At 38.6% G+C, this 20,429-nt stretch overlaps 1 protein-coding gene across 3 annotated transcripts in view; it reads right to left on the minus strand.

Moving 5' to 3' along the window:
- The window catches only part of LOC126416290 (zinc finger protein 836-like), a 208,782-nt gene that overhangs the window by 95,889 nt on the left and 92,464 nt on the right, over window positions 1-20,429 (minus strand). For all 3 annotated transcript variants that reach the window (XM_050083941.1, XM_050083942.1, XM_050083940.1), the window contains one exon: window positions 16,173-16,274. In XM_050083941.1, the coding sequence (XP_049939898.1) occupies window positions 16,173-16,274 (102 nt within the window). The remainder of the gene's footprint in view (window positions 1-16,172; window positions 16,275-20,429) is intronic.

Genomic DNA, 20,429 nt, shown 5'->3' on the forward strand with positions numbered 1-20,429 from the left:
AATATTCAATATCTGTATAAATAGCTGCACCCTCCATCAAGTTCAGTTCTGTTCTGGCTGTACATCGGTGTTCGTAATTAAAGTGCTTTCAGTTGTAAGTGTTGTTTTTCAATGATGACCCTACTTCTGGATTTGGACTCAAGTGCAGTTACAATGAGACAATGTGCTGAAACATTCTACATTTATATATTCTACCTAATGCAATGTACGAGAAATTACAATAAATGTGAAGGCTGGTAAAATATACTAAACATTACAACACAAAAGTTATCTTTACAGGCTGGACTCACATCCCATCCTGACACACACAGACAGACATTCCTATTCAGTATCAGCTGAGCAAAGGCACAACATGTAATGGATACTGGCTAAAATGGCCACCATAAAAGTAGGTGCTTCAAGATCCCACTCACTATTTGCAGCCCTCTGGCACTAAGTGTTGTGATTCGCCCACCTCATAGCTTTGTTGTCATATATACATTGTTAACAGTAAGTTATGTCAGCACCAGCTAAAATGTTCAGTGTTTCCATGCCATACTGTGTGTTCACAGTGTGGTTTCAGTCTTCCGTGGAATGGTGGATTGACATGTGTTTGGTAGTGAGCGAAATGAATGAGCCGGAGCCTACATGCAGTCGGTGTGTGTAAAGGGCAAAAAGATATTCAAAAGCAATCTAAAATTATTGTACCAAATGTACTGAAATTTTTTACTAACTTGACCAGTGGTGGAGACGCCACAAATAATATAAATTTTGCGCAAGTTCATCACTTGACAACTACATTTTGCTGTATTTCCGTATCAAATGTATTCCGTATTAACAGTGCAATAACATTAGCAGCCTCTCTAGATGTGAGCACATACTTTGATACTCCATGAAAAGGGTACAAATGAAAACAGAAATCTATGGAACTTAACAATTTAGACAAAAGTTGACATGTAGAACTGTGCTTCAATATGATGAGAGAGGAGAGTATCCGAAGGCTAGAAAAATACAGGGTGATCTCTGTGAAAAAATTAATTATTCTGGCTCAGAGGCTTCCATTCTTTGTCTTCTCCACTCACTCTCCATTTTGTTTCAGAAAATGTGGTAACGGACAAAAATTTTTAATGGAATACAGACACAATGCAGCAACAAGAACAAAATTGTGTGTGCAATGCACTTATTGTGTTCCAAGTATAATAACCTTGTAGTATACTTCGATAAAACTTGGGTTGCACAAAACTAAGCACACACATATAGTCTGCTTGACTTCAATGGAAATATTGGCCTGAAAGTGCTTACAGTTACTTTGGTGTACCATATATCTGTGATTTGGATGATGGGTGCAATGATGAAGTGTCAGTAATAGCTGCAAATTAAAGTTTCTGTGAGGTAGAGAATATTCTCTGTTGTAATACGGCAGCCCTCAGAAGTAAAATGCTAATGGCGGCATACAAGTACTCAAGCACTGCTGCACAAAATCCATTCATACGTGACACAATACAGTAATGTCTCAGATGCTACCAAAGTTAATTTTATATTTCTATTACGAACTTTCTTGCTGGAAGTTTCTACAGGGTACAACAAAACACAAATTCATCGGCGACAAAAATTTTTGTTACACAGGTAGAAAAGTTGTGCACCTCTTATGGTATTTTATTTTTTATCTCTGAATACTTTCACATGTTCTCAATAAAATGTTTATCATACGCATCTATAAAATTTGAGAATGTTCATACATATTTTTGCAGTTCAATTATTTCAGTGGTTCTATCGTTTCCGTAGGTTACAGTAAAAAATTATTTTTATTCAGAATTTCTTGTTCATTAGCTTTTATTTATTTTCTTTTTCCGTAATAGCTTGAAGTTTGCCAACTGAATATTCACCCTGACCTCATATGCCCTGCTCATGCACTCAAGGGTGCAAGGAATGCTCTTCCTGCATCTTCCCTCCCTTAATAGGCAAGAGAATGCATATTCGGCAGTATGGCACATGGTACAAAACAAATAATGTGTGTCGCAGAGAAGTTTAATGTTAAACTTCTAAGTGGGCACATTCTAAGAAAATGTGTACATTCTAGGAAGAAGCACCAATCCCTCTTATATAAATCTCTCAAAATTTCTGTCAAGAAAACACATGAAGTTTGACTTCTTACAGTGGTTTACTGGCAGTCATCCCTTCACAACAAATGAAACAGGAAAAGTGAGAAATGGTAATGGTATCTGAAGATCATCAGCAACAAATCACGAAGTGTTAAATGCAGACCAAAAGAAAATGTGAAAATCAATATTTAGATCATTTTAAAAACATGTCCAAACAATCTATTGCTGTGGTTGAGGTGTGATCCCACCTCTTTACACCAGAAATGTAGCGCCAATGAAATTGCTGAATGGAGGAAGTGGTCCTGCACTAAAGCCAAGGCGAGAATGATTTCATTTGACAGAAATAATATAGCCAGCATTTTGTGGTATGCAATGGGGATTCTTTTTATTGATCACCTACAAAAAAATTACGTGATAACTGGTGAATACTTCACAAGTCTTTTGGTTCAGCTGAAGGACACAGAACATGCTCAAGGCCAGAATTACGAGGGGAAGAGACTGATAGGGGACCAAAAGCTTTCATGAGATCAACAACTGTAGACAGAGGAGTTTTGGCATTGGAAAAACTAAAGAATCTGGAATACTAACACTTGATTCACCCTATTTACAACTTACGCACCTCCTGTGTTTCTCTCATTCTGACATGTAAAGAAAATTGTGGCGGAAATCTATTTGTATACAATGAAGAAACTAAAGCTGCTGTATGTTAGTATTTTCGTCGGTGTAAAGAAACACACTTCATGAATGGAAACCACTCGTTAAACAAAAAAAAGTTGAATGGAAACTACACATTTAAAAAAAGAAGAAGAAGAAGAAGAAGAAGAAGTAGTTAAACACAGTATGTTAATCTAAAATGGAACTGCAACAAAAATATGGTGTGTTTCAAAAAGAATATACTTATTACAAAGCATTACGTTGTCAAAATTATCGATTGCTGCACCATGGCGTAGTTCCTGGAAGAACGAATGCATTATCTAGTTTATACTCATTGCCACTAGATGTCGGTTGTCTTCTGCTTGCTTGGGTATTGTCAAATGTTGCAAAACGGCTACTCCACAGCAGAAATCATTTGTGTTCTCGAGTTTGCAAAGTGTAATTCTGTGATCAGAGTGCAAAGAAGTTTCAGGCAGAGGTAGCAGACTGATCCTCCGAATGGATGGAACATTCGCAGATGGTATTGACATTTCATAGACATAGGATGTGTATGTGAAGTAAAGAGCCCTGGCCAACCTCACGTTTCCGACAAAAATGCCGCATGAATTGAAACCACTTTCCAATGTAGTCCTACAAAGTCAACTCGTCCTGTCAGTCGTGAGTTACAGGAGTTACAGATGCGTACAGCAACAATATGGCGAGTACCGAGATGTCGGTTAGTTATGAAGCAGTACAAGTTACAGCTGTTACAGGCTCGACGTCATGATGACAAACGCAAACGTGTGACATTTTCCGACGAGTTTCAGAATGCTATTGACAATGATGACACTTTTGTACAGCGCATCGTGTTCTGTGATAACCAACTTTTCACCTTAACGGGAAGTTCGAATTTGGGTCCTACAGAACCCATATGCGTACAATGAATATGTACAAGATTCACCCAAAGTAAATGTGTTTTTGCAATATCTCACTCATCTGTTTATGATCCGTTCGTCTTCAATGGAAATGCGGTTAAAGATCCAAGCCTGAATGAGGGCAATTTCATTTTTGAACAAGACAGGGCACCCCCTTACTGGAGTTACCACGAACGTGAATATATGAATAAAACTCTACACACTTCTCATCTGGCGTCCACAGTCACCGAATCTGATGCCCAGTGACTACTTCTGTGAGATTTCATTTCAAGGACAATGTTTACGCACCAACATCTAGAAGAGTTGGAGAACCAGAGCTATACTGCCATAACATCAGTGATGAATGCCATGCTTACCCGAGTATGGTAGGAATTCGAGAATCAACGTGATACTGCTTCTGTCGCTGGTGGAGGGCATATTGAACATCCGTAATCTAAACTTGAGAGATTCGTTAATGTGAGTCCCAAGTTTCAAAGTTGAATGTCTTACAGTTTAATAAATATATGCGTCCGAAACAAGTATATTATTTTTGAAACACCCTGTATAAGCAGATTTTTTACCTAAAATACATTATTTTATGTGTAGACAAAGAGCTCATTAGTTAGTTTTATGTTCCATGGATCATTGTTCAAAATAAATTGTAATGATGTGGAACGAGTCATTTTACACTCCGTTGCAAATTTGTATATCTGGTTACATACTGAAAATTTATGAGTATCTTTCTTTTTCAAATATAGAGATGTGAGTTAGTATTTCTTACCCACCACTTTTTGCACATTGCAATAATGGAAATTTTTCTATGAAATAAAAGACTTTGACAAGTAGAATTTTTTTAAGTTTCTTTTCAAATTTTAATTTGCTGCCTTGTCAGACATTTTATATCCCTGGGTAAGCAACCAAAAATTTTTGTTGCAGCATTGTTAACACCTTTTGCTCTAAAGACAAACTTAACGTGAAGTAATGAAAGTCATTTTTTTCCTTTGGAACTGTAATTATGTACACCATTGTTCATTTTGAACTCTAGTAGATTATTTACAACAAACTCTGCACATTTTTGAGCAACAAAGCATTTCTGTCTTAAAAAAGAGCTACCCCAGAACATTATTCCATATGACATTACGGAATAAAAATATGCAAAGTATGTCAACTTACTCCATCTCTCTCCAAGATTTGCAATGATCTTAAGTGCAAATGCAGCTGAACTAAGTTGTTTTAGCAGTTCCAAAATGTTCTTTTTCCAGTTTAAATTCGCATCAATAAAGGCGTCTAAGAATTCTGAAGTTTCCACCCTGTTTATTATTTCCTCACAAAATGTTACACTTATCATTGGTGCAGTACCCCTAGATGTGCAGAACTGAGTACGTTGTGTCTTTTTAAAATTGAGAGTGAGACCACTCACAGAAACCCAGTCAATGATACTTTGAAGAACACTGTTTACAATTTTTTCTGTTTCTGTATGAATGCTTGGATTGATCACAATACTAGTGTCATCTGCAAAATAAACTATTTCTGCTTGTTGTGTTTTAGATGGAAGATCATTTACATACATGAGGGACAATAGTGGACCTAAGATTGAGCCCTGGAGAACGCCATATGTGATTTCTTCCCATCAGAATTACATCCCAAGACTATACTGGTTGAATTAGTGAGTAGAACTTTCTGCACTCCTTAGGTTAGATATGACATTATCCACTGGTTGGCTTTACCATCAATCCCATTTGTCTTCAATTTACATACAAGAATACTGTGATTCACTAAATCAAATGCCTTAGGTAGGTCACAGAAAATATCACTTGACGCTGTTTATTATTTGACGCTTGTAAAATTTGGTGAGAGAACATGTAAACAGAATTCTCAGTACAGCTACTCTTCTGAAACTGATTTGCTGCTGATATTACTGTCACTAAGATGAGATACTATTCTAAAACACATCACCCTTCTCAAAAAATTTTGGAAAATGATGTCAGCAGTGAAACAGATCAGTAGTTATTGACATTTCTCTTATCACCTTTCTTAAAGAGAGGTTTAACAACAGCAAATTTCAGTCTTTCTGGAAAAATGCCTGGAGATGGTGACGCATTACATATTTCAGATGGGACTCTGCTTATTATAAGGGAACAAATTTCTAAGTACTTTATCGGAAACACCATCAAAACAAGACAGCTTTTACTTTTGAGAGAATGTATAATCTTCTTAATTTCAGAAGGAGAAGTTCATGATACATCCATATGATTGAATTTTATGAGAGTTACTTTTTCAACATACTGTTGTGATTTTTTCTTGCACCTCTTGTTCCTAGACTTTCTACTATATTGAAGAAATGACTAATCATTTATAATCCTTCCATTCAGTTAAATAGTGTGATCTCATACAGTTCTGTGGCTGGTTGTTCTGTCTCTGATTTCACTACATTCCATATAGCCTTAAATCTGTCATCAGAATTACTGATTTCTGACATTACGTGCATATTCCTTGATTTTGTAATAACCTTTCTTAGTAATTTTGAGTAGTTTTTGTAGTTTGCAACTACAGCAGGATATCTACTTGTTCTTGCGAGTAGATATATTTCCCTTCACCTTTCACGAGATACTTTACTCCCGCTAGTGATCCATGGTTTTTTACATGGCTGTTTAATGCACTGACTGATTAGCTTATCCAGAAGGCTATTTCCAAATAATGATATGAATTTATCACAAAATAGATCAAATTTTATGTTAGCATTTAGTTCAATACAAATTCCGTTCCAGGTCATCTTGTAAAATATCTAAAAAATCTGGAGACATTAATTATTGTAACTGATTTCCATTGAGAAGTATCCATACTGTAAGGCACTACATTATTTATCCTAACCAACCATGCAACATGATCAGAGAGAACATTTGTTACTGGGTAAACAGTTATTTTCTTGCTTTGAGCTTCACCAAAGAAAACATTATTAGTTGGGGTTCTACTGTCTTTATCCACTCATGCTAAGTAGTTAATTAATGAGATCAACTGTAGGATCCAAATAAGGTTTCCAGATAATTTTTCTTATGAGAATTCTTTATGAAATTTTCACTTAAGACACAACAGACTATGAACTGCTTGCTGCTGTCTGACAGATACCACAGTAAGGTACCTGATTTCTCGTAAGCAGTTCAAGATTTCCCAGTGAGGATTTTTATGCAGTTACAATTGAAAATGGACTATTTTTCTTTCCCATATTAATTCTGCATGAGTAAGCTGCTAAAGCATAACCTTTTATATGTAACTTATCTGACTAAGTGGTTATATGATGTTCAGATATGCATAGGGTATCTTTTCAGAGTTCTCTAAATTTTCCAAACAGACAAGAAGCTCTCCTACCTTATTACTCAATCCTCTAATACAGTTTAATCTCCATTTTATGTTCATGGAATTAACATTTTCCCACCATTTACAACATTTTTTTATCATTCCTGTCAAATTTTCTATATTCATGATGTTAACTTGCAACCAATTTATGCATTAACATATTTATAATTTTCCCACAATTTATGCTTTATGAATAAATGTTTATGGAGAAAAAACTGAAATCACTGACATAAAATAATGCTGGCATGGTGTTGGCTGTCAAAAAGCATTTAAAAACTTCACGCCGTTAAGTTTCTTGACACCGGGCCCTCTACACAGCACATCTGAACCAGTAAAGGGCTAAACAATTCATGCCATGTCTCCTGCCGCTGCCAATCTCTATTCGGCATGGTTGCTGATGGAAGTAACGAGATTCATTCTACCGCGCACAAGCAGCTTCGTGATTATTGTGATCATCTTGACACCTTTGTTGAACCATATTTAGCACATTTTATCGCAGCACTTTTAGTGCTAGTTGACATCTTTGCAAGCTTTGCATTGCTCAAAACCCGAACTGTTTTTGGTGTAAGTACAGCACTAGTTACATATGTTTTCACGCTTAGCAAGATGTGTTTCGAGAATTTATTCTCATTGTCAAGTGCAATATTTTAAGTAAATATTTTTTGTGGTGTTTCACAAATACACAATGTGAATGACAGTTTGCATGTGTGTGGTTTCCTGCATGGCTGAGGCAGCCTAGTATCCAACAACCTCAAAAAGATTACTGCCATGCAAGAGAGGCAGAACGTATGCAAACGCCACAAAAAATACTTACGTAAATAATTGGAATAGACAACGAGAATAAATTCTCAAAACACATCATACTAAGCTTTAAAAAAATGTGTAACTGGAGCAGAGTTTCAGTATTTAAATAATGAATGAAAGGTGCAGGCTTTCCAAAAACATTGATTATTGTTGTTGTTGTTGTTGTTGTTGTTGTGGTCTTTAGTCCAAAGACTGGTTTGATGCAGCTCTCCATGCTACTCTGTCCTTCTTCAGCTCCCAGTAACTACTGCAACCTACATCCTTTTGAATCTGTTTAGCGTATTCATGCCTTGGTCTCCTATACAGTTTTTACCCTCTGCGCTGCCTCAGAACATGTCCTACCAAACGATCCCTTCTTGTAGTCAAGTCGTGCCACAAATTCCTCTTCTCCCCATTCTATTCAGTACCCCCTAATTAGTTACAGATCTACTCATCTAATTTTCAATATTCTTTTGTAGCACCACATTTCGAAAACTTCTATTCTCTTCTTGTCTAATCAACTTATCAACCATGTTTCACTTCCATACATGGGTACACTCCATACAAATACTTTCAGAAAAGATTTCCTGACACTTAAATCGATACTCGATGTTAACAAACTTCTCTTCTTCAGAAACGCTTTCCCTGCCTTTGCCAGTCTACATTTTATATCCTCTCTACTTTGACCACTTTTGCTCTCAAATAGCAAAACTCATTTACTGCTTATTTCCTAATCTAATTCCCTCAGCATCACCTGATTCAATTCAACTACATCCCATTATTATTCCTTTGCTTTTGTTGATGTTCATCTTATATCCTCATTTCAAGACACTGTCCATTCCATTCAACTGCTCTTCCAGGTTCTTTGCTGTCTCTGACAGAATTACAATGTTGACGGCGAACCTCCGAGTTTTTATTTCTTCTCCGTGGATTTTAATTCCTACTCCAAATTTTTCTGATGTTTCCTTTACTGCTTGCTCAATACACGGATTGAATAACATCGGAGATAGGCTACAACCCTGTCTCACACCCTCCTCAACCACTGCTTCCCTTTCATGCCACTAGAGTCTTATAACGGCTATCTGGTTTCTGTACAAATTGTAAATAGCCTTTCACTCCCTGTATTTGACCCCTGCCACCTTCAGAATTTGAATTAGAGTATTCCAGCCAACACTGTCAAAAGCTTTCTCTAAGTCTACAAATGCTAGAAATGTAGGTTTGCCTTTCCTTAATCTATCTTCTAAGATAAGTCATAGAGTCAGTATTGCCTCACATGTTCCAACATTTCTACGGAATCCAAACAGATCTTTCCCGAGGTTGGCTTATACCAGTTTTTCCATTCGTCTGTAAAGAATTCGCGTTAGTATTTTGCAGCTGTGACTTATTAAACTGATAGTTCTGTAATTTTCACATCTGTCAACACCTGCTTTCTTTGGGATTGGAATTATTATATTCTTCTTGAAGTCTGAGGGTATTTCGCCTGTCTCATACATCTTGCTACCCAGATGGTAGAATTCTGTAAGGGCTGGCTCTCCAAAGGCTATCGGTAGTTCTAATGGAATGTTGTCTACTCCCAGGCCTTTGTTTCGACTTAGGTCTTTCAGTGAGTGCTCTGTCAACCTCTTCACGCAGTATCATATCTCCCATTTCATCATCATCTACATTTTCTTCCGTTTCTATCGTACTGCCCACAAGTACAATGCTCTTGCATAGACGCTCTATATACTTCATACACCGTTCTGCTTTCCTTTCTTTCCTAAGGTTTTCCATCTGAGCTCTTGATATTCATACAAGTGGTTCTTTTTTCTCCAAAGGACTCTTTAATTTTTCTGTAGGCAGTATCTATTTAACCCCTAGCGATATATGACTTCACATCCTTACATTTGCCCTGTAGCCATCCCTGCTTAGCCATTTTGCACTTCCTGTCATCTCATTTTTGAGATGTTTGTATTCCTTTTTTCCTGCTTCATTTAACACATTTTTATGCGCGCGCGCGCGCACGCGCACACACACACACACACACACACACACACACACACACATATTTAAAAACAAAGATGATGTGACTTACCATACGAAAGCGCTGGCAGGTCGATAGAAACACAAACAGACACATACATACACACAAAATTCAAGCTTTCGCAACAAACTGTTGCCTCATCAGGAAAGAGGGAAGGAGAGGGAAAGACGAAAGGAAGTGGGTTTTAAGGGAGATGGGAACTTGCTCTTCAATATATCCTCTCTTCCCGTTACCCACCAGGCCTCAATCTCCGCTAATTTCAAGTATACACTCGCACACACACTCGTGCGAGTGTATACCTGTCCTTTTTTCCCCCTAAGTTAAGTCTTACCGCTCCCGGGATTGGAATGACTCCTTACCCTCTCCCTTAAAACCCACATCCTTTCGTCTTTCCCTCTCCTTCCCTCTTTCCTGATGAGGCAACAGTTTGTTGCGAAAGCTTGAATTTTGTGTGTATGTTTGTGTGTCTATCGACGTGCCAGGCTTTCGTTTGGTAAGTCACATCATCTATGTTTTTAGGTATATAGGGAAACATTCCACATGGGAAAAATATATCTCCTTCCCTCTTTCCTGATGAAATAACCGTTGGTTGCAAAGGCTTGAATTTTGTGTATATGTTTGTGTTTGTTTGTGTGTCTATCGACCTGCCAGCGCTTTCGTTTGGTAAGTTACCATACGAAAGCGCTGGCAGGTCGATAGATACACAAACAAACACATACATACACACAAAATTCAAGCTTTCGCAACCAACGGTTGCTTCGTCAGGAAAGAGGGAAGGAGAGGGAAAGATGAAAGGATGTGGGTTTTAAGGGAGAGGGTAAGGAGCTATTCCAATCCCGGGAGCGGAAAGACTTACCTTAGGGGGAAAAAAGGACAGGTATACACTCGCGCACACACACACACACACACACACACACACACACACACACACATATCCATCCGCACATACACAGACACAAGCAGACATTTGTAAAGGCAAAGAGTTTGGGCAGAGATGTCAGTCGAGGCGGAAGTAAAGAGGCAAAGATGTTGTTGAAAGACAGATGAGGTATGAGTGGCGGCAACTTGAAATTAGCAGAGGTTGAGGCCTGGCGGATTACGAGAAGAGAGGATATACTGAAGGGCAAGTTCCCATCTCCGGAGTTCTGACAGGTTGGTGTTAGTGGGAAGTATCCAGATAACCCGGACGGTGTAACACTGTGCCAAGATGTGCTGGCCGTGCACCAAGGCATGTTTAGCCACAGGGTGATCCTCATTACCAACAAACACTGTCTGCCCGTGTCCATTCATGCGAATGGACAGTTTGTTGCTGGTCATTCCCACATAGAAAGCTTCACAGTGTAGGCAGGTTAGTTGGTAAATCACGTGGGTGCTTTCACACGTGGCTCTGCCTTTGATCGTGTACACCTTCCAGGTTACAGGACTGGAGTAGGTGGTGGTGGGAGGGTACATGGGACAGGTTTTACAATGGGGGCGGTTACAAGGGTAGGAGCCAGAGGGTAGGGAAGGTGGTTTGGGGATTTCATAGGGATGAAATAACAGGTTACGAAGGTTAGGTGGACGGTGGAAAGACACTCTTGGTGTAGTGGGGAGGATTTCATGAAGGATGGATCTCATTTCAGGGCAGGATTTGAGGAAGTCGTATCCCTGCTGGAGAGCCACATTCAGAGTCTGGTCCAGTCCCGGAAAGTATCCTGTCACAAATGGGGCACTTTTGTGGTTCTTCTGTGGGAGGTTCTGGGTTTGAGGGGATGAGGAAGTGGCTCTGGTTATTTGCTTCTGTACCAGGTCGGGAGGGTAGTTGCGGGATGCGAAAGCTGTTGTCGGGTTGTTGGTGTAATGGTTCGGGGATTCCGGACTGGAGCAGATTCGTTTGCCACGAAGACCTAGGCTGTAGGGAAGGGACCGTTTGATGTGGAATGGGTGGCAGCTGTCATAATGGAGGTACTGTTGCTTGTTGGTGGGTTTGATGTGGACGGACGTGTGAAGCTGGCCATTGGGCAGATGGAGATCAACGTCAATGAAAGTGGCATGGGATTTGGAGTAGGGCCAGGTGAATCTGATGGAACCAAAGGAGTTGAGGTTGGAGAGGAAATTCTGGAGTTCTTCTTCACTGTGAGTCCAGATCATGAAGATGTCATCAATAAATCTGTACCAAACTTTGGGTTGGCAGGCCTGGGTAACCAAGAAGGCTTCCTCTAAGCGACCCATGAATAGGTTGGCGTACGAGGGGGCCATCCTGGTACCCATGGCTGTTCCCTTTAATTGTTGGTATGTCTGGCCTTCAAAAGTGAAGAAGTTGTGGGTCAGGATGAAGCTGGCGAAGGTAATGATGAAAGAGGTTTTAGGTAGGGTGGCAGGTGATCGGTGTGAAAGGAAGTGCCCCATCGCAGCGAGGCCCTGGACGTGCGGAATGTTTGTGTATAAAGAAGTGGCATCAAATTTCAATCTAACTTGTGCAAGAACTTCTATCCTTACAAATACGTGACTATTGATGAACGATTAGCAACGTACCGAGGAAAGTGCCCTTTTAGGGTTTATATGAAGAGCAATCCTGGCAAGTATGGAATTAAAATTTGGATTTGTGCTGATGTGAAGACATCTTACTTATTACGGATCCAAATTTACACAGGAATGGTGGACAACACTCGGGAAGTGAATCAAGGACAGAGAGTTGTTTTGGATCTGATGGAAGCATTTCTGAATAACGGTCATGGTGTAACAACTGATAATTTTTTCACCAGTTTTCCATTGGCTGCTGAACTACTAAAACGAAACACGACATTGGTTGGTACCTTGTGTTCCAATAAGAAAGAGATTCGAAGGAATTCTTGTGAAACAGAAAGAGAGAAGTTCACTCTTCAATATTTGGTTTCACAAATGACTTAACCTTAGTTTCCTATGTTCCAAAGAAGGGAAAGGCAGGAATACTACTCTCTACTCAGCATAATGACAGACAAGTGAATGGTGAAGAAAGTGAACACAAACCCAAAATCATACTGCACTACAACAAAACCAAAGGTGCTGTAGATAATGGGGACAAAATGACAAGAGAATACAGTTGTGTTAGAGGAATGAGGCAGTGGTCACTAAGAATCTTCATAGAAATGATAGATATTGCAGCACTGAATACATATACTCTGTACACTCAAATATTTCCTGATTGGCAGAAGAATAACCGAAGCCGACATGAACTCTTCATCATTTGGACTCAGCAAAGGCAACATGGAAGAAAGAGCCAAAAATATCAACGGTCTTCATAAAGATGTACAAGATGCACTGAAAGCTTGTGGTATTACAATTCCTACAGCAGTGATCCAGACCCAATGTTCCAAGTTACCAACGCCACAACGATGTCAAGATTGCAAGAGAAACGAAGATTGGAAAACAAGATTCTGTTGTGTAACATGCAAGAAACCTGCTTGTAATATACAAGAAGAAGAAACTGTTACTGTGAAGTGCATGCAGTGCAAAAATGTACTTGACTGAAAAGTTGAAAAAAGTCTTGTGTTATTTTACTGCGGTGACTGTTGAGGTACATAGATTATTAACTTTCTGTTCATTGAGTACTGAATTTAGTGAAAGATATAATTTTTTTTTGTGTTTTGTATCTGTGATCTGATTAAATCTAATAACCTGAAAACCTGTTTATCAATACTAAATAAACCCATTCAATGGAAATAACAAAATCTGAGAACAAATATTACAATAAAACACAAAACTTTTTGGGGTAGTCCAAGTACCCTGCTTGGTAAAATAGAGGTGTGAAAAAGCTTGGTAATGGGAGGGTTAAGTAGATCAATTTCAGATGCCTTAATACTAGGTCAGTCAGCATTACAGATCTACCTAAAAGGACCACTAACCGGTCATTTTGACTGGGGGTGTTTTTCTTTCTATGTATCAGTTCACTTGATAAATTAATTCATTATGAGTCTTCAAATGTCATTTGTGCATTACGCTCACCCTACCAAAGTGTTATGCTTAAATTTTTCTATAGAAACTACACTGAATTAAAGAAAAAGAGGAACAAAGTAAAGAATATGTTGTAAACACAATATTTATTGGAACTAAACTTTGAAATTAAATTTACATCCGCAAATAAACATATAATTAGACTTCGCCTGAAGATGATGGAGACGCATTCCATCGAAACCTTGCTAGGAGACGACGATGCTACTCGGCTGACAACCCGTGAAGACTTCATATATGAAATTCGCTGACAAAGCCTGCACTCGAAAATAACTTTTCTTTCTCTATCTGAGATGTTTTCTGTCAAAGCCATTGTTTATTTCAAAATAATTTGCACACACATACTGACCACTTCCAGCTCATGAGTCACAAATGAATTTCTTGCACTGCACACACAGATATTTAATTCTGTCTGAACTTTTGTATCCTCCTATCTGGCAGGTCTTCTGTACCAGTAGCTTACATATTTCAGTGGTTGCGATAAATGTATGAGCGGGCCCTTTCCAAGATTGTACATAAGCAGAGGAAAGTTCATATGCTAATATGAAAGAAACACCCGCTGTGTAACTGATTCTCCTGTTGTCTTTCGGTAAAGGATCCAGGCATTGACTCCAGCAAGGTCTAGCACACTGAAAAAATATGCAAATGTCATCTGCATCAGCCAAACTTGACAGTGTCCAGATAAGACATCTGGCCCATAATATCAACTCCAAATTTAGTGGAATTGTAGACGCTCACATTTTCAGAGTGTGTCTTTTGTGTATTTTAGTCAACTGCATTGAGCTCAGTAGCAGAACATTTTCCTTGGTCTTCCCCTGATATGAAGTGTCATCAGATTCATAAAAGACAGTACCACACAAAGATCCAGTATTAGACTTTGTTGAAGGAAGAACTCGTCTTTTTGTTTTCTTCAGTGTACCCACCTGGTTGTGTTCTCCCACTTCAACTGCTCTGCAAGATGTTTGACTGAAGAAATTGTAATATGTTACACTTCTTCCTCTCGACATGTAATGTTGCAGAAGACATGTAGCAACATGGTCTGCAACATTTATGTTAGTGGGCCTTTCACTTTATTTACCCAAATAAGCACCACGTATTTACTACTGGCATCTGCTGCAAACCAGAATTTCAAACCAAATTTATCTGATTTATTACTCATGTACTGGATATAGCAGCAGTGAGCTTTGCATGGACAGAGCTGCACATCTATGGTTATAGACACACCAGTTTATACTTCCGGATACAGTTGTGTGCTAGAGGATTCCACACTGGAGTAGCTGCTACAAAACTATCATTCTTGAGTCTTACAGCCCAACTGTTCTCGTCATCAAATTTTAAGAATTGAAAAAGTGACAGCCTCCAGTATCAAGTACCCACGAGTTATCCTGGAGAAATTATTGGGCTATTATTCCTGTAAAGGTTTTTACGTTTTGTAGAATATTACTGTCTATCAACACTGACCATGCACCCAAGTAGCTCCCTCTGATTATAAATTTCTTAGCATTACATGTGTTTGCAATGGAGTTTCCGCCAACACATTGTGACATCCTAATTTACCAGGTGCACAGCCCCGTGCAATTGAAGTCCACACTGTTCCATCGGCTGCAGTCTCTTCACTTCCAGCTTCTCTCTATGGACGCAATTCTTTCCATCTGCTTCCCCAGCTGTGAGTAGGAATTTGTAGAACCACTCAAATTGAACCTATAAGCACTGGGTTATTTGCATACTGTTGTACAGCTTATGAATACTAATCTTCCAACTCTGATAATTTGCCCTGTTCTGTTTCGTGACGATGATATTCTGTGTCATCTTTATCATCCAACTCATCACATTCAAAAATATCTTCTCCTTCAGAACCTTCCCGAGTTGAGCTGCTCAAGTAATCCAGTAACTCTCCATCTGAATGAAAACATCAACACGCCATCACAATGAGCAGTGCTGAACTTCTGCAGAGCACAACATCGTATTGACATAGAACAGCAACTAATGTATGTCCACTCTTCCACTAAATAAAGTAAAATGGAAAGGAAGAGACAGAATGAGATCACAACGATGAAATAAAATAACCTAGGTGGATGTAAAAATCCACTGTTGTGCTTTTAAATACATAAAATGTAAAAAATATCTCAAGAGTCAAAATGATGGGCTACAGTCCTCTAAGGTAAAAATGTCTATAATTTGTCTATTTTTGTAATCGATGTTTGCCTTTCACAGAAACTGTGAACCACCAAAGTATATTAAAAGTAATTAAATATAAGGCCCCTAAATTAAAATGTACACTATTTATTATATGTTAACAATGCTCACTGGGCACATTGAGCGGTATGGTCCTTCTAGTGTTAAATGTAAAGGAGCAGTAAAATAATGTTTTCACAGTTTACAATAATATATGGGCAAGACACTTATGAACATACATACTTGTTGCACAAAATGCTACGAGAACGTCTTTTTGGTCTGGATTTGCGCGATGCTACTCTACGTCGCTGGAGGCGCTTCACACGACGGCGGCGGCATGCTCGTCTGGAAAAGAAATTGTCAATCTCCTCTATACTGTGATTTATGGATACAAAAAATTATTTTCAGACTTCAAATTAAACTGATGTACATTATAGGCATTAAAAAAGAACTTTAGTAAATCGTATTTAAATACTACAGTGTTAGTAAATGGTTACAATGAGAAACACAGGGTGTAGAGGAAACAATAATTTGCATGTAACTGATTCTTATTTTTTGGACAATTGAGGAAAAAAGAGCAATAAATACAAAGCCATAATAGGAATAAGCAAGTGACATGTTAAAATTTGTGGCTACTTACTCTAAAGGTATGTGTATTAAATTAAAGGAAAATCCAGGATGGAATGTAATAATATTAGAGAAGTAAAGTTGCGACTCACCATATAGCAGAGATGCTGAGTGGTGATAGGCACAATAAAAAAATTCACACAACTAAAGCTTTCGGCCATTAAGGCCTTTGTCAGCAATACACACACATACGCACACGCACTACAGTGTGCTTTCAGTTGACTGAGACTGCAGATGTGTGTGAAAGTTGCATTTGTGTGTGTATGTGTGTGTGTGTGTGTGTGTGTGTGTGTGTGTGTGTGTGTGTGACAAAGGCCTTAATGGCCATCCCGGATTTTCCTTTTTTTAAGGTAGGTAGTTTGACGAAAAGTAATAATTTCCTCTCTCAAATTTTGAACTGCATTCATTCCCAAACAGTCCCTAACAAGACCTAAACCCTTCATTTTAAAGTTAAACAACAGAAAATCGAGGGCGGAATGAAACAATATAGTTGCTACTCACCATATAATGGAGATGTGTCTGGCTTCAGCTGCGAGAGATTATGGTCATGTGTGTGTGAGTTGAGGTTTTTTTTTTTTTGTGCGTGTGTGTGTGTGTGTGTGTGTGTGTGTGTGTGTGTGTTGTCTAATTCCGAAGTTGTCTAATTCCAAAGAAAGCTTGTTGGCTGAAAACACAATTTCCAACAGTCCTTTTATTATGCCTATCTGCGACTCAGAATCTCCACTATATGGTTAGTAGGAAATATCCTTTTGATAATACCATTTTAAAGTTACCATTTCATAACAACTTCAAATTGACAGTTTCACTCTGGGAAGTTGGCACTATCAGCAGATCTTCAATGTAAACAAATAAGTACTTTTTATTGTTATTTTCTGTCTTTACATACACAATACTCAAAATCACTTCTTACAAATCCTAAGCAATTTTTTGACCAGCTTCTCTCTCAGGTTTTGTAATAAAGTTCTTGACCAAACTGTTAACTTCATCATTTGTTTCATGAAGAATACTTTGTGTTAACGATTAGTCATCCTTCAAAGGTAAAAACTAGCTTGCTCTTCCAAGTGAGTGCATCTCCACAGGTCCATAGATATCTGCATGAACCCATTCAAGCAGAGCAATAGATCATAATGAACTGATGGGGAAAGGCTAACAATGTTGTTTTCCTGCCAAACATTCTTATCAAATGACAAAGTCGTCAACGAAGTCCTCTCCTTTATGTGACAATAGCTCACATGTGCAATGCGCTGAAATCACATTTCTTTATGCCAAAAATTCACATTTTCAACATATTTAAACAAATTTACTAGACCAAAGTTCGTCAACACATACACACTATCAGTACTGACCAATGAAAAGTCACTTGTGTTATTACCATCAACTACATACTGCATTTTATCTACACACGTCAAAGTAACCATTGACAGTTCTGATTGTGTTCCGTTAAAACAAGATACACTTTACTGATATGTCTGGATAATACACGAACTTCACCGTTACTGTTCAAAAATCCACTTTCCTTGTTTGACACTAAACACACACCTTTTGTTGAATACAGTTTCTATGAAAAACACACTGAATTACACTTCAGGCACAAAAAGCACTCAACCGAGTACTGTTTTGTAAAGTTTAGCCCTGTTGCATGCATACAGTTCCACAGTATTTTGCCTAATCGCGCCATGTTTGCCATCACTCACAGTAACTTTAACTGAGCTTTGCACACTTGTCAAGTTTCTTACTATTCTCATTTATTACATATATGCTCACTAGCACCTGCATCTATGAACCAATAATCTTCTAGGTCAACTTATTGACTCATGCACATAAAGGCATTTACATCCTGAGTTTTCTTGCTTTTCTTGGACTTCAACAATCAGCAATATAACCTCAAATGACCTCTTTTGTTATAATAATTGCAGCTTCTCATTTCTCTCTTCACTTTATTTTTGCAGTCCTTTGCAAAATGGTCCTATTTACCACAAAAATATAAGTAATTTTTTTCCTGTCTGCCTACACTGACCAAAGCTACCTCCTGCTGAAGAGACTGATTCTCTCTCTTTCCTCAATGAGCAACCCTGAAGTTAACTTGTTAAGTATGTCATTCTCAAAGAGGACGGACTCCCATGCTGAACAGAAATGTTTATATTTCTCTAGCAATGACATCAATGCTTTGGTTACTACAATTTTCTCTTAAAGTGGTTCATACACTTTTTTCAATTTAGTGCTGATTTCTTCCATTTTTAACAACTGTAACCACTGAGTCATCACCAAATTGGAGTAAGGAATACTTTTGTTGAAGTAGGTGAATGCTCAGTGCGGACTCTTTCTCATGCCCAGTCTTCAATTCAGCCCACAAGTCAGCTGACATCGTACACAACAGTAAACGAGCAAGTGGCGCGATCTTCATCTGCATCACAATAAGTTCCTCTACTTTTCCGTCACTTGTTTTCTCCTTCAGGTATTTAATAGCGGAGCCACTGACAATATCTAAAAAGCCTTTCCTCTGCATATCACTTCCATTTGGAATTTCCACACCGCCCAACTCTCCTCTCCAGACAACTTCAAGCACCGCATCAACACCACAATGTTAACATCAAATTTGCTTTTGCTTGTGACACCACCAAAAAACTACCTAAAAAAGGCTTGTGCACCTGGGCCCATACCCTCTAATCAGATGTAGTAAATAAAGCTTGATAATAAGTCTATCTGTACACAGTTTATTTAAATGCTTATTAGTGTACAACTAAATGGTGGATGGCAATAATACACCACAGGCTAGATAAAAGTGTCAGAAAAACGGAAGTTAACATAAACAAAGAAAGGGCTGTGTTGCCACCTTAAAATAACAAAACTGCCTTTTCGCATGTATTTTATCCGGTTTTATACAGTGTGTCCCAGGAGGAATGGTCAATATTCAGCAATACAACAGGGACATTAATTCAAAACAAAAAGTCTAGTATATATATGGGCTCTAAAATGCATATCTCAAGAGCTACAAGCACTTGTTTAGTAGACGTGAAGCACAGTAGTGAAGACGAACAATTTTTCACAGCTGTTAAGGTAAGCACTTTAGAGCCTATGTTTACAGGACAATTCTTTTTCTTGTTTTGGCCTGCACTATCACCTCTCAAAATATGAAAAACAAAGAGCTTGCAGCAGAAGAGATTTGATTCACAGTAATGAAGATGAACAAGTGATACGCACGGACGCACACATGCGCCAGCCCGCCCGCCCACGCACACACACACACACACACACACACACACACACACACACACACAGAGAGAGAGAGAGAGAGAGAGAGAGAGAGAGAGAGAGAGAGGAGGGGGGGGGGAGGGGGGCACAAATGAAAAATTATGTACTCTTTACCAAGTCAGTTACTTCTTTTTTATTGTTTAGTAGACGTGAAGCACAGTAGTGAAGACGAACAATTTTTCACAGCTGTTAAGGTAAGCACTTTAGAGCCTATGTTTACAGGACAATTCTTTTTCTTGTTTTGGCCTGCACTATCACCTCTCAAAATATGAAAAACAAAGAGCTTGCAGCAGAAGAGATTTGATTCACAGTAATGAAGATGAACAAGTGATACGCACGGACGCACACATGCGCCCGCCCGCCCGCCCACGCACACACACACACACACACACACACACACACACACACACACACACACACACACACACAGAGAGAGAGAGAGAGAGAGAGAGAGAGAGAGAGAGAGAGAGAGAGGAGGGGGGGGGGGAGGGGGGCACAAATGAAAAATTATGTACTCTTTACCAAGTCAGTTACTTCTTTTTTATTGCAAAAATTGCTGCTTAGTTAGGAAATAAGAATATAGTTTTAGAAACAATGCAAGTGAACTCTACTTTAAATCTA

Source organism: Schistocerca serialis, chromosome 8 (genome assembly GCF_023864345.2).
Source record: "Schistocerca serialis cubense isolate TAMUIC-IGC-003099 chromosome 8, iqSchSeri2.2, whole genome shotgun sequence".
In the NCBI taxonomy this organism is placed as follows: domain Eukaryota; kingdom Metazoa; phylum Arthropoda; class Insecta; order Orthoptera; family Acrididae; genus Schistocerca; species Schistocerca serialis.